We start from the raw sequence: 13,635 nt of genomic DNA, 5'->3' as shown, positions 1-13,635 counted from the left end.
ATATAATATATATATATATATATATATATAATTAAATAACAAAAAATAAATATTAAACTGTAACTATTTTTCCTCTATTCAGGCACGCTGATTGGTTTAATAATAAACTGCCAATTTATCTTAGATATTTTTGCTGCATATGCTACAGAACAACAGCAGTTGTGTTATTTTCTGTTCATTGCCAGTTCATTCAATAAAGACAGTTAACAATCTAGCTTCTAAGGACTAAGTTATTACTTACCCCTATGTCATCCTAAATGTTTATGTCTTTCTTTGTTCAACTGCAAAGAAACTTAGAATTTCCTTAATTTCTTTGTGACTGAAGAAAGACATGGGGGTGAGTAAATTATCAGGGATTACACAAACACACAGTGCAATATGGGCAGTCATGAAGCCCAGTGGAGCGGCGCATCCATCCACACAACTGTTATTTGATGTCCAGTCTGCCTGAAGAGTTAATGCGAATCGCATTTGCCTCTGTGCAAACAGCCCTATACTAAACTCAGCCCCGTGCAAATGAGATTTCACACAGTGGTGAACAGGCCTGCTCACAGCCAGTGCTTAATTATACTGTTTATACTATAGTTTATATACTATTTAGCTTTCAGAAAGAATATGCACTCTCTCATTGCCTTACTTTTTATTCTTTATCACTGCAAAGCCACTATATCATTATCAGCAATTACCACGAAATGTACAGATTAAGATCATGCTGCCACAGCCGCTACTCCAGGCCACAAATGACCATATTCAATTTGAAGAAACAAGGTTGTGACCATATTCAAGAATGAAACGAGGCTGCGTGAGAGTTCGAAGTACAGTTTGTTCAACGGAATGTTCATGATTATTCATGGAACCATTCTTTTAAGAGTGTATATTACAGTATATTATTCATATTTGTTGTGGTACAGCTGCCTCTTAGAAAGAAAGAAAGAAAGCATGCTTCAGTGGTAATAAATTGTCATGATTCACTAGCATCTTTTTTAAAAACAGAATCTCAATGTCCTTATTTTCTGCAGAGAACCCTGCCATGAATTACTGATGTTCACAGCTTCTCCAAAATAACAAGTCGATCCTGTTCTTCACTACAACAGACAAACACGCAATGGCTTGGATTTAATACCCACACTACATATTGGGTTAATGTGTCCTGCTACAGCTCATGCACACTACAGTTGTTCTGATGACAATGGTAGAAATCCAAAACAGATTTCATCCAGTGGGTCTGCATAATGCTCAATGAACGCAACTACAGAGACCGCTGTCCTTTTCAGCATTCTGTTTGAAAGCTAATGAAAGGAAAAGAAGAAGAAAAATGAAAGCAAAAAAAAAAAGCTTTTATAATGCAGGCACTTAATGTGCTTTCAACAGGCCAACAGAAGAAGAGCCCAGCGCAGTCTAATAAACATATAGCTTACCCTGAGATCAGGCCACACATACTGCATTAGTGCCACTGCTTTAAACATCAAGAAGATTTTACCTTGTATAATTTCTAATTAATAAGTATTAAACCAACTTCATGTCAAAATAAATCATTTATGAAATCCTTTCATTTCTATTAATTGTTCATTATAATTAATTAAAGAAATAATGAGTAAAAAGAAAATGGACAACCATATTTTTCCTTCATTGACTTGATTGATGAGTACAAGCACATTTGATTTACTGAGAGGACAATTCAAATGTACACTTTTTTAAAAATTATATATATATATATATATATATATATATATATATATATATATATATATATATATATATATATATAAAATATTACATTAAACTTTTATATAAAATATTATAATAAATTATATTAAAAATATATCAGAGCTGATTAAATGAATAAAAGAGGGAAAAACTTTAATGTTCAAGAAAACCTATTCCCTTTCATCTGAATGGCAGTAATGCCTCTTTATGAGAAAGTTTTTTTTAAGTGTGCTACTTTTGAAAAGATTTTGTTTAATCGCCATAGACAAACTCTTCACTAGTGACTGGGGTTAAACAGATCGACCGTAGTTGATCTGTGATCCTTACAGACTTGGCCCAACGGTTCGGCACATATGTGATTCATGGATTATTTGCAAAAAATAACCATCACAGAGTAAAAGTTTATCATTTGTACATTTGGGTTTGCAATAGGCTATATGCTACCGATGATAATATCGTAATTGTGGTTTACACAATATGTGATTTGACATATTGAATATATCACAAAAACCAAACAAAACACACAAAACACTTTTTTGTTACTGAATCAATCAGTGATTTGAACGAATCAGTTGATTTAAACAGTCTGTATGAATGCATCTAAATGCCACTTGAGATGCAGATTCTGTGCCACCTTTGCATTGCAAACACAAATTTGGTTGATACGGATTTTATCTGATTGGTTACAGCCCTATAGTGTCTATTTGAATTTATTTATTAATTTGACAAAAGATGATGCATACATTTAATTAAGTTATTAATTAAGCCGCTAAACTCAGGGAACATTTTCAGTCCAATGATCCAGTAAGCGAATGCATTTAAACTATCATTCCAAAACCGAGCTAATGTAAGAGAATATACAAAAATGAGAATCTAAAAAATGATGGGTTAAAAACAACAATTTCTGTGAACGGATATAAAAAAGTAACCTAGCATTTTTAGAATGACCCAGCACATGGGTAAAAAATAATAAAAATAACCCAATAACATGACCCAGCAGACTGAACACAGCATTTGGGTAAAAAAAAAAAAAAAAAAAACTCTGTCATTGCTGTGGTAATGAAGAAGAACTTAAAGTGTGCTTTAAAGGGACAATAAGTAACTTTTTAGGTATTTTATTATCTAAAATCAATATTTTTATTCATAAATATGCCCTCAATGGTGTACAAATACCTATGCCAATGTTTGAACTAATCCTTGTAAATGAAGAATTTATTATCTTTATATACATGGGACGGGTAGGTCGACGGAGGCTTCCATGTAGTTCCGCCATCTTGCAAAACTATTATAGCAGAGAGGGACAAAAAGTACTAAGCCAACGCGTTTCCACAACGCGTTTTCGGTCAGAGCCAGAAACGCAGGTGCAGAGCAGTGAGAGGCGCTTGAAACTGCACCGGCAAGTTTAAAAGTCTGGATTGCATTCTTATTATGGACCATACATATGCTGCGCCACAGGAGAAGAAAACATAGTCGCCAAAACAGTCAAAAATAGAACGTAAAAGGAAACGTGACCGTAGATTACAGAAAACAAGAGTTAATGTCGGGGAAGCTTTTTCTAGGTGGAAAGAGCTAATGCTGGATAAAGATTTCAAAAGAGACGCTGAAGTGGCCAGTTTTCTTCTCGACAGGTAAGTCAGTGTTACAATCTATATTACAATATTTTTTTTCATATCTAACAATGCACATTATTCAGAAAATATAACGAATAAAGAAGACATAACTACTATTTACAATATTTCATGTTTTCCACAGTCAGTAATTCATACTGTAACATTCGTTTGTTAGTTGTCATGTTGCAGTTTGTTTGAAATAACACACCTGTTCACCTGAAGGAAAACTCGACGAAGTGCTATTAGAAGACATCCCGTCAAAGCTTTTTGGTACATATCGCCTACCGTAGATGCAACGCGCATTTGAAAAAGCGAGGCGCTGGAGAGCAAAATTAGTTTGAATGCAAAATACAATTTCACCACTAGATGGGAGTAATTCCTACTTACTGTCCCTTTAAGTAATCAATAGAAACCAAAGTACACTGATATAAAATACTTTTTTTTCTTGATGATCCAAAAAAAATATATCCATAAAATATAAAAATACAATCCATTGAACCACTACTACTGGCTAGACTGCAAGAAAAAAATTAGTTTCTTCCAGAACATTATTATTTACAGACATTTCCTTTAACCCTAAAACACCCCAATGCAATGCACTATTCAAAACACAGGTAAAACACCTGTTGAAAAACAATAAAAATGGAAAAAATTTCTTATATACAGTATATTGGGCCATATTTCTTCAGTTTTCTTGGAGTGTATCCTGACTTCAAGAGTCCTGACATCAAGTCCATTTCACAATTTTAAGAGCATCCAAAAGAATCAGGCACTAGTAGAACTTCTATAATTATACCATCATACACATTCCACATAATACAATAAATGTATTACATTCCACATATACAATATGAATGGCTGTAAATGGGCCAGTCGTGCGTTCTGAAGGTTGCAGGTTCAAGTCTCAGGCCGGCCAGACATTTTTGGTGAGGGGAGTGAATAACCAGCACACTCTTCCACCCTCAATACCACAAACTGCCCCCCAGGCACCGCAGCAATATGGCTCCCTACTGCTGGGTGTGTGTTCACTACTGTGAGCGTGCACTTGGAATATATACAGAGCACAAATTCTGAGTATGGGACACCATACTTGGCCATAAGTCACACACTTCACACCTTTTACACTTTTCAAAAAAGAGAAAAATGCCTGCCACACGATGTTGCTATAAGGCATCAACCAGCAGGGGCTATTACGATCATGTTACCATTTGACTCCTTTGTTAAAATAAGCAGTAGTCAAGTTTGGTATATTGGGTATATTGTATATTGGGCACTATATTCATTTTGGAAAAACAAAAAATCAGACACATCATAAAAACAAAGAACTTGACTTGAAGGAGAATTGCTCACGAGGAAGACAAACCTTGTTTTACTGCCAGTGTCTTGTTTTAGTGTTATATCCCCAATCTCATCACAAGAAACCTACATATTAGATAACAACCCTACACATTCAATAGATGTAGAAAAAGCCCTCTCATTTGAGCAGGGCATGAGGATATTACACCGGCAGTTATGTGGCATGTGAGAAAATGTATTTCTAATGTTATGTGGTTTACACATTTCAGATCATTTCCTGTGTTCCCCTGGGGGGGGGGGGTGATCCAGTCACAGAAAAGCACAAAACTTATTGTGGTTTACCATTGTATGTATCAGGAAATATGACTCAAACATCTTTAAACAAATAAATTTACTGAGTGAGGAAGTGTAAATCATAGTGTTTAAATAAAAAAGAACCTACACCCAAAAAAAAAGAAAATGCTCTCATCCGAAAACAATCCCCAGCATATTCTGTTGTAAGCCACTACTGGAACTTCAAATGGGACTGGCTTCTATGGTCAGATGTAACTAAAAAAATAGGGTGAACTGAAGAGGAGAAGCAGGGAATCTGAAGGATCTGGAGAGATTCTGGATGCAGGAATGGTCTCTTATATTATAGGAGAACACTCAGAACTATTATGCCAAATGGAGGTTTCAAAAAGCATTGAATAAAAGGGTGCAGTTAATTATGTCCATTGTGCATTAGAGAAAAACATTTGTCATAACGATGTTAAATTCTTATTCTCCAGTGAAAGGTTAGATTTATGTGATTTAAAAAAAAAACAATGCAGATTAACAATGCAGATTTATTTTCACAGCCTTCTTTGATCATATTTACAGAGGGCGCCAATAATTCTGACCACGACTATAATTATCTGTACTAAACCAAATTGACAGGCTTAATAATTAAAAATGATAAAGCCCTGATGCTTTACTAAGACAATTCAGCATTTTGGCAAAATGTTGTATAGCCTGAGAGCCAGAAAGTACATTGACTGCCAGAGGTTTCTTCCACTCTCAGCTAATCACAGAAACCTTCAAGGTGAGATAATAAAAATGTGATGATGCTGCACAAGAGGACTGCCATGAGCAGTAGTAGTTGTACTTTTCACCAATGACCTTACCTAGTTACCTAATCTGTTCTGCTCTAAACCGAAATCAGATCTATATCTTGCAGTCTCTGTTAAATTTTCAAACAGAACAACAGAGGAACAGGACCTCAGTGTAGTAGTAAGGTATTATATAATTGCTATGGAGGGCAAGATGTGGTAGAGAGTTTAATCATGGATCAGGCTAAATGGGTCACTGATTCTTTCATTGCCTTCTCTGCACACAATGTCAAAGAACTTCTCAAACCCAAATACTGTAACATATTACAGGCAGAGATTTCGATCTTTCCATAAATATCTGAGATTCCATACAAGCCTAATCCAAACTGCTTTAATTGGATATGACAATAGCTTTTTAATTTGAAGATGCCTATACAAATGGTAACATATATATATATATATATATATATATATATATATATATATATATATATATATATATATAAATACTCACACATCCCCCTGAGCCTGAAGAAGGTAGTTATTCTGTTGTTGAGCAGCCCTGATTCAAATAGACATGGCTTTTCTTGTTAAAGAAATGCTTCACCAAAAATTGGACATGTCCAGCTTTTCACTTCACAAGAGGTTAACTAATAGACTGGAGTCATGTGGATTACATGTGAATTATTGTGATGCTTTCAGTCAGCTATTTGGACTCTCATTCTGATGGCACCCATTCACTGCAGAGGATCCACTGGTGAGCAAGTGAAGTAATATCTCCAAATCTGTGCTGATAAAGAAACATTGAATGGCCTGAGGGTGAGAACATTTTCAGCTATTGTTATTATTATTTATTTGTATAATTTTTTTTATGAACTATTACTAGAAAAAAATTTGTATAACCCTGAAATAGTTACGCACAAGTATATACAGGTGCTGGTCATATAATTAGAATATCATCAAAAAGTTGATTTATTGAACTAATTCCATTCAAAAAGTTAAACTTGTATATTATATTCATTCATTACACACAGACTGATAAATTTCAAATGTTTATTTCTTTACATTTTGATGATTATAACTGACAACTAAGGAAAATCTCAAATTTAGTATCTCAGAAAATGTGAATATTGTGAAAAGGTTCAATATTGAAGACACTTGGTGCCACACTCTAATCAGCTAATTAACTCAAAACACCTGCAAAGGCCTTCAAATTGTCTCTCAGTCTAGTTCTGTAGGCTACACAATCATGGGGAAGACTGCTGACTTGACAGTTGTCCAAAAGATGACCACTGACACCTTGCACAAGGAGGGCAAGACGCAAAAGGTCATTGCAAAATATGCTGGCTGTTCACAGAGCTCTGTATCCAAGCACATTAATAGAGAGGCGAAAGGAAGGAAAAGATGTGGTAGAAAAAAAGTGTACAAGCAATAGGGATAACCACACCCCGGAGAGGATTGTGAAACAAAACCCATTCAAAAAGGTGGGGGAGATTCACAAAGAGTGGACTGCAGCTGGAGTCAGTGCTTCAAGAACCACTGCACACAGATGTAAGCAAAACATGGGTTTCAGCTGTCGCATTCCTTGTGTCAAGCCACTCTTGAACAACAGACAGCGTCAGAAGCATCCAGGACTGGACTGCGGTCCAAGGTCAACGCAGCTGTATACCAGGAAGTTTTAGAGCACTTCATGCTTCCTGCTGCTGACCAACTTTATGGAGATGCAGATTTCATTTTCCAACAGGACTTGGCACACAAGATACCAGTACTTGGTTTAAAGACCATGGCATCCCTGTTCTTAATTGGCCAGTAAACTCGCCTGATGTTAACCCCATAGAAAATCTAGAGCAAGATGCAATATGCCAGACCCAACAATGCAGAAAAGCTGAAGGCTATGATCAGAGCAACCTGGGCTCTCATAACATCTGAGCAGTGCCACAGACTTATCGACTCCATGTCACGCCCCATTGCTGCAGTAATTCAGGCAAAAAGAGCCCAAACTAAGTATAAAGTGCTGTACATGCTCATAATTTTCATGTTCATACTTTTCATTTGGCCGAGATTTCTAAAAATCCTTTCTTTTATTGGTCTTAAGTAATATTCTAATTTTCTGAGATACTGAATTTGGGATTTTCCAAATTAAAAGAAATAAACATTTGAAATATATCAGTCTGTGTGTAATGAATGAATATAATATACAAGTTTATTTTTGTGAATGGAATTAGAGAAATAAATCAACTTTTTGATGATATTCTTATTATATGACCAGCACCTGTATATTTTTCTCTGTCTGCAGCATTACTCACATTACTTACACTTCTAAGCTTCTACCTTCTAAATATTTAACCATTGATCTATTAATTTTCAACATGACCAATCGCATTCACAAAATTAATAGTAAAAAGATGGGATTCACTGAAAGGCCAATGATGATGTCAGAAGGTTCACAAAATTATGAATTGATAGCCTAAATAAATCTGGTTCTTATTTGCAACAAGGTCAAGGCTGAAAACTTGAAATAGTACTGTTGATAAAGGAATTTGTGAAATGGAGTATTGTTTTCTCTTGCATATCCATTGTCCGGAAAAAAAAACAATAGATAAAATTATAATAAACTTTAGAAAAAATGTGTAACTGTTGATTTAATTTTTTTATATTTATTAATATTTGAACAAAAGGAATAATGCCTTCAATGTGAAACAGTAGTTTTCAGTCAAAACTTTTTAGTTTAAAATAGTTTTGCTAGTTACACCTAAGATTGCAGATGAGAAGTATTCAGAAGTTTACTTTTTTTTTTGCATATAATAACTTGATTAAGGCAGATTTGCCATTGCAGACATTGCAGACCAGTCATTGCAAACATCTGGGATGTTTGTATCACAAGTGTAATAACCACAAACAATACATGTTAACAACGTCACCAGTCAATGGCTCTTGAGACAATGAAAATCATGATGACAGATAATGTCCAAACTGCATTTCAAACTCATGTTTGCTTTAGTGTATTGTTAAATGTTAAACACATAAACATACAGGGTACCCACAAAAAAATGTTTGAGATAATTAAGTCACGCTTAAAAAAAATGTTGGCATTTTTCATTGCATTAAAAATACCAAACCAATTATTTAAAGAAAGGCAGCACAAACAGACTTTTAAAGCAAAAAAATTCACAAAAACATAAGTTTGTTAATTAATATACCGTTCAAAATTATAATCACAGTACATATTTGGACACTGTTTCATTGTCAGACTTAAGTAAAATTGAAAAGTCAAAGCCTTCTTGCATTAGAAGTGCTGGTTTCAGCCTAATCGCTGTAGTAATGTCCTTATATTGTATAGAAAGCACCAGTGATTCTACCTGTTACAGCACTCACATTCACATAAGAAGACAAGTTTCAGTGAGTAAGGGCAAAACACACAAGATATAGGACCTTTAATGCCTTGTACATGGCAATATTGCTTCTCTTGTAGGAGAAATAAACTGCTGCAGAAAAAGTTAGGTGCCGTGCAAAATGTAATAAGTAATTGCAACACTCATTAAAAAATGTAATGGAGTCAAGAGATAATTGTTCAAAAAATGTAGTTAAAGTTGCGATTACCTTTGATACTCTGCAAAACAAAGAAGCCAAAAAGATACTCAAGTACTGCAACTAATTACATTTAGACTACTTTACACCACTGCTACATACATCAATCAAAAAACACATTAACAATAATAAGTTAAAAGTATTTGCACTGCATAAATGTGAAAAGTGAAGTTAGATCTAAGTAGAAGTCTATAATAATTTGTGTACAGATGCCATTGATTTGATATGCTGTCATCTCAATGCAGTGGCACAGAAGTGTGACTTGAGCCAAATAATATTTGGGGCCACAGAATGTGACAATTGTGAGATTGTGAGATGTTATAAATAAAGTTAGTAAACCTCGAAGTCTCTCTATAACACTTATAAGTACACTAGTAGGAAATCGGCAGCACCACACAATGACAGACCACTCAACATGTTCAATGTCAACTGGTTTCTGAACACCCCACATGGGAGATGACCAGATAATGGATGAAACGTGAAGTCAATTCATTTCTCAGGATGCAAAAAAAAAAAAAAAAAAAAAACAATAATCAGGTAACTTTCTGGTTATTTTGTGTTTTAAAATCACTTTCACACTTACCAGGTCACTGGCGTTTTTACCCAGCTCGTCCTCACTGGATGCTGCCGAATCCACCACCAGCTTCTCGAAGCACGTCGAGCCCAAGGACGAGCTCTTCTGCTGGGACATCACCAAATGAGACACCAGCAGCTTGGGGCTCCCATGCGCGGATACGGAAATCTCCGGTTTACTGACTGATGCTCCATCAGCAACGGCCAGGGGTGACATCCCGAGTCCTTTACCGGCGCTAGAGTCCTGCTGCTCGCACAGGGTCCTATCGCCTAAGAAAGACGGCGGAGTTGAGCAGCTCAGATTGGGCTGCGAGGACGAGAAGACTCGGTCCAAGACCTGTTTCTTCTTTCTTTTAAACATCCACAACCCGCTTTCTTTTTTACCATCGCCGCTGCGTCGTTCGGACCCCAGTTTGGGGCTCAAAAACGGTTTGGTCTTCTCTTGGAAATTCCTCCACATCCTTCTCTGGTAGGACGTTGTTTGCGGGTCTTTGGCGCTCTCATCTTTGGGTTTCTCCTCCATAGTTCCCGTCCAGCAGCAGCAGCGGCAGCAGGCTGTCAGCGCGCGGATCGCCAGTGACACTGAGGCGCGTGGGCGAGCGCACAGGAGCGCGTGCTCTTGATCTCAAATGACACTCAGGCACTTACAACACATTCACTTTATCTGTGATACTAGTGACATTATTCAGAGGGTCTTTCCCGGCCATTAGCATTGAAGTAAACTAAACGAAACCTGCCAGACCGATTGTTTTTTTAGCCTATTTAATAAAATAGCTATGGGGAAAAACTCGCGGTAAAAAATCGAAAGAATAGCCACCAACAAATGCTACCAGTGAAATAAACGTGTCTGCACCTGATTCACTCTTTAAAGACTTTAAGGCCCGACAGTAACCTAAGAAATAGCCAGTACACTAATACATAATTGCAGTAGCCTACTATTGAAGATGCTCCTCCTTCTGGCGAAAGTCCGTAATTATAAGGAATTTACATTTAATTTTTCTACAGGTTTAGCCTATGCGTTTGTCATTATATTACAATATTAATATAAGACATTTGAGCTATTAAATGATGTTTGTTACTATAAAACGTGCTGATAATAATACAGGTGGCACACCGGGAAGACACACGATTTAGATATAAGCAAAAATGGCTCTCCAGTAGTTTACTATGGTCAGTAATAATATAAAATCACAACATGCTGTAAACATTAATAAACGTAACTTTAATATAATTTTACTTTTGAAAAAAAAATTGACTCAAAACATTTAACATCTAACTTATTATGCATTGTATTTTATGATGTTAACGTGTATTGTAAGACAGAAGTGTTTCTGAATTGGTATTTATGTCTTATGTGCTGCACAGACGTGGCATAAATGCATTTACACATCAATCCCAACATTGATGAGCGGCTCAATAGGTCTGAGCAGGCATAATTTGTATAGCTTTATGCGCCATTGTGCCTTTACACTGAATTTTGAGCAGGCACAGATTACCTTGGCTGTGTAAAGACACCTTTAGAGTTAATCATTTGATAGGTTTAATATCATTTTCATATTATTTTCCCATTCAAATTACTTGCATTTACATTGAAAATATTACTATCGATTTAAAAGTGAAGGCAAAGCCAAGGCAATACCGCCCACAATAAAACCCACTCAAAATCAGAGATTCAGAATCAATCAGAATTATGTATTTATATTATTTATTTATATTACTCATATTTCCCTTTTAAGATCTTACAGTTTGAATTACTGAATTCTGTGAAGGGTGTAACAGCTGTTGTAAAGGCATGTCTGTTTGACGAAGAACTGTGAGGTTTTAAATGTTACGTGTATCAAATTGATTTTGCACACAGCAAGTAACAGCACACGTAAGGACATTACTTTAATAATTTCCCTAAAGAGACCATCACAACTTAGCTTTGAAGCGTGGATATACTCAATACCTCTGCTATTGCATAATAGATGTGTTACAAATCATTACTGGTACTCTGGTCAGAAAAGCCCATGAGAATTAATGAGGAGTCTTAGATATCTGGCTTCTGTCTCAATACTTAATCATTCGTCTGTCACAGTGTCTGATCTGTGTTTTCTCTGGTTGTCCACTAGTGGTCTCACTTCCCCTTAGTCACCCCACTGCACGCACTACATTTCCCACAAAGCCTTTGTCCCTTTTATCACTGTTAATTTCACACCTGTTAATTGCACTCAGCTGTCTCCACTTTCATCGTTTTCACCTGTCTATATAAACCGGCATATTTCTATCTGTTTGATGGAGTCTTTTTCCATCACCCGGTTTTCTCGTGGTTCATTGTGGTTTTTTCATATTTCTTGTTTTTGGACCGATTTTGTTGTTATGACCTCTTGCCTGTTTTTGGATGTGATTTTTGGATTCCCCATTAAATACTGCGATTGGATCTTTGTTTGTGTGTACGTTCTTAATAGAAGGACTCTGTCATGCCCAGATCCAGCAGTGTGGGATTTCATATCCGTTCCCCAGCCAGCATGGAGGAGTGGAGGGGGAGGTTCCGGAACCTAATCACCCTCCGTCAAAAGGGGAGTGAGGTGGGTGGGTTTGCAAAGACCTTTTGGACAATGGCAGTAGGGCTGGGGTATAATGAGGAAGCACTGAAGGACCTGTTAAACAACTGTCTGGATGACCCTTTGCCTGGGTGGGAGATGAAGGTGCTGGAGGTCCTGGACTTTTGGTGGTTCACCAGTTACCTTCACCATCGTAGTCAAAGTGATACACCAACCACTTCCATCTCTTCAGAAACGATGGCTGCCAGCCTGCCGCCACTGCTCAAGATGGCTGCTAGCCCAGCTCAAGTTAAGTCACCAATTATCTTCATGGGTAAGGTCAAGTCACCAATGATCTTCATGAGTCAGGTCAAGTCACCATTAACGCTCATGAGTCAAGCCCAACCACAGTTAGACCTCATGAGTCAAGTTAAGTCACCAATGATCTTCATGAGCAAAGGCAAGTCACCGTTGATCTTCCTGAGTCAAGTCAAGTCACCATTGATCTTCCTGAATGAAGTCAAGTCACAGTTGATCTTCCTGAACCCAGTCAAATCACCACAGATCTACCAGAGCCTCTTCACGTCTCTGCTGAACTACCAGCGCCTCTTCACGTTTCCGCTGAACTACCAGAGCCTCTTCACATTTCCGCTGCACCGCCCTGGTGGGAGTCAGTCCCGTCTGCTCAGCTGTGATGGGCTCCAGTTCCACCTGCTCCACCCTGGATTCCTGCCCTGTTGGCTCTACCCTGGGGCCCCTGAACTTTCCGTTCCCTCCCCCGGTCCTCCACCGGTCCACCTCCCTCCTGGTCTCTGTGTTCCTTGGTTTGTTCTTGTGTTCGGTGGAGCATCTGGTAGCTGTCCCTTAGAGGGGGAGTAATGTCACAGTGTCTGGTCTGTGTTTTCTCTGGTTGTCCACTAGTGGTCTCACTTCCCCATAGTCACCCCACTGCAGGCACTACATTTCCCACAAAGCCTTTGTCCCTTTCATCACTGTTAATTGCACACCTGTTAATTGCACTCAGCTGTCTCCACTTTCATCGTTTTCACCTGTCTATATAAACCGGTCTGTTTCTATCTGTTTGATGGAGTCCTTGTTTTCCATCACCCGGTTTTCTCTTGGTCCCCTTGTGGTTTTTTCATATTTCTTGTTTTTGGACCGATTTTGTTGTTATGACCTCTTGCCTGTTTTTGGATGTGATTTGTGGATTCCTCATTAAATACTGCGATTGGATCTCTGTTTGTGTGTACATTCGTAACATCTTCTTGT

General features: G+C 37.2%; 1 protein-coding gene across 4 annotated transcripts in view; it reads right to left on the bottom strand.

Moving 5' to 3' along the window:
- LOC127998920 (multiple C2 and transmembrane domain-containing protein 1) overlaps window positions 1-10,703 on the bottom strand; it is a 128,278-nt gene extending 117,575 nt beyond the window's left edge. For 2 of the 4 annotated variants that reach the window (XM_052592147.1, XM_052592149.1), the window contains exon 1: window positions 9,855-10,703. In XM_052592147.1, the coding sequence (XP_052448107.1) occupies window positions 9,855-10,367 (513 nt within the window). In that variant the 5' untranslated portion in view covers window positions 10,368-10,703. The remainder of the gene's footprint in view (window positions 1-9,854) is intronic. The other 2 variants (XM_052592146.1, XM_052592148.1) reach the window with 1 other exon arrangement.
- Window positions 10,704-13,635: the final 2,932 nt, after the last annotated feature.

This window comes from Carassius gibelio, chromosome A5 (genome assembly GCF_023724105.1).
Source record: "Carassius gibelio isolate Cgi1373 ecotype wild population from Czech Republic chromosome A5, carGib1.2-hapl.c, whole genome shotgun sequence".
Lineage (NCBI taxonomy): Eukaryota > Metazoa > Chordata > Actinopteri > Cypriniformes > Cyprinidae > Carassius > Carassius gibelio.
This window is presented reverse-complemented; position numbering and strand designations above follow the sequence as displayed.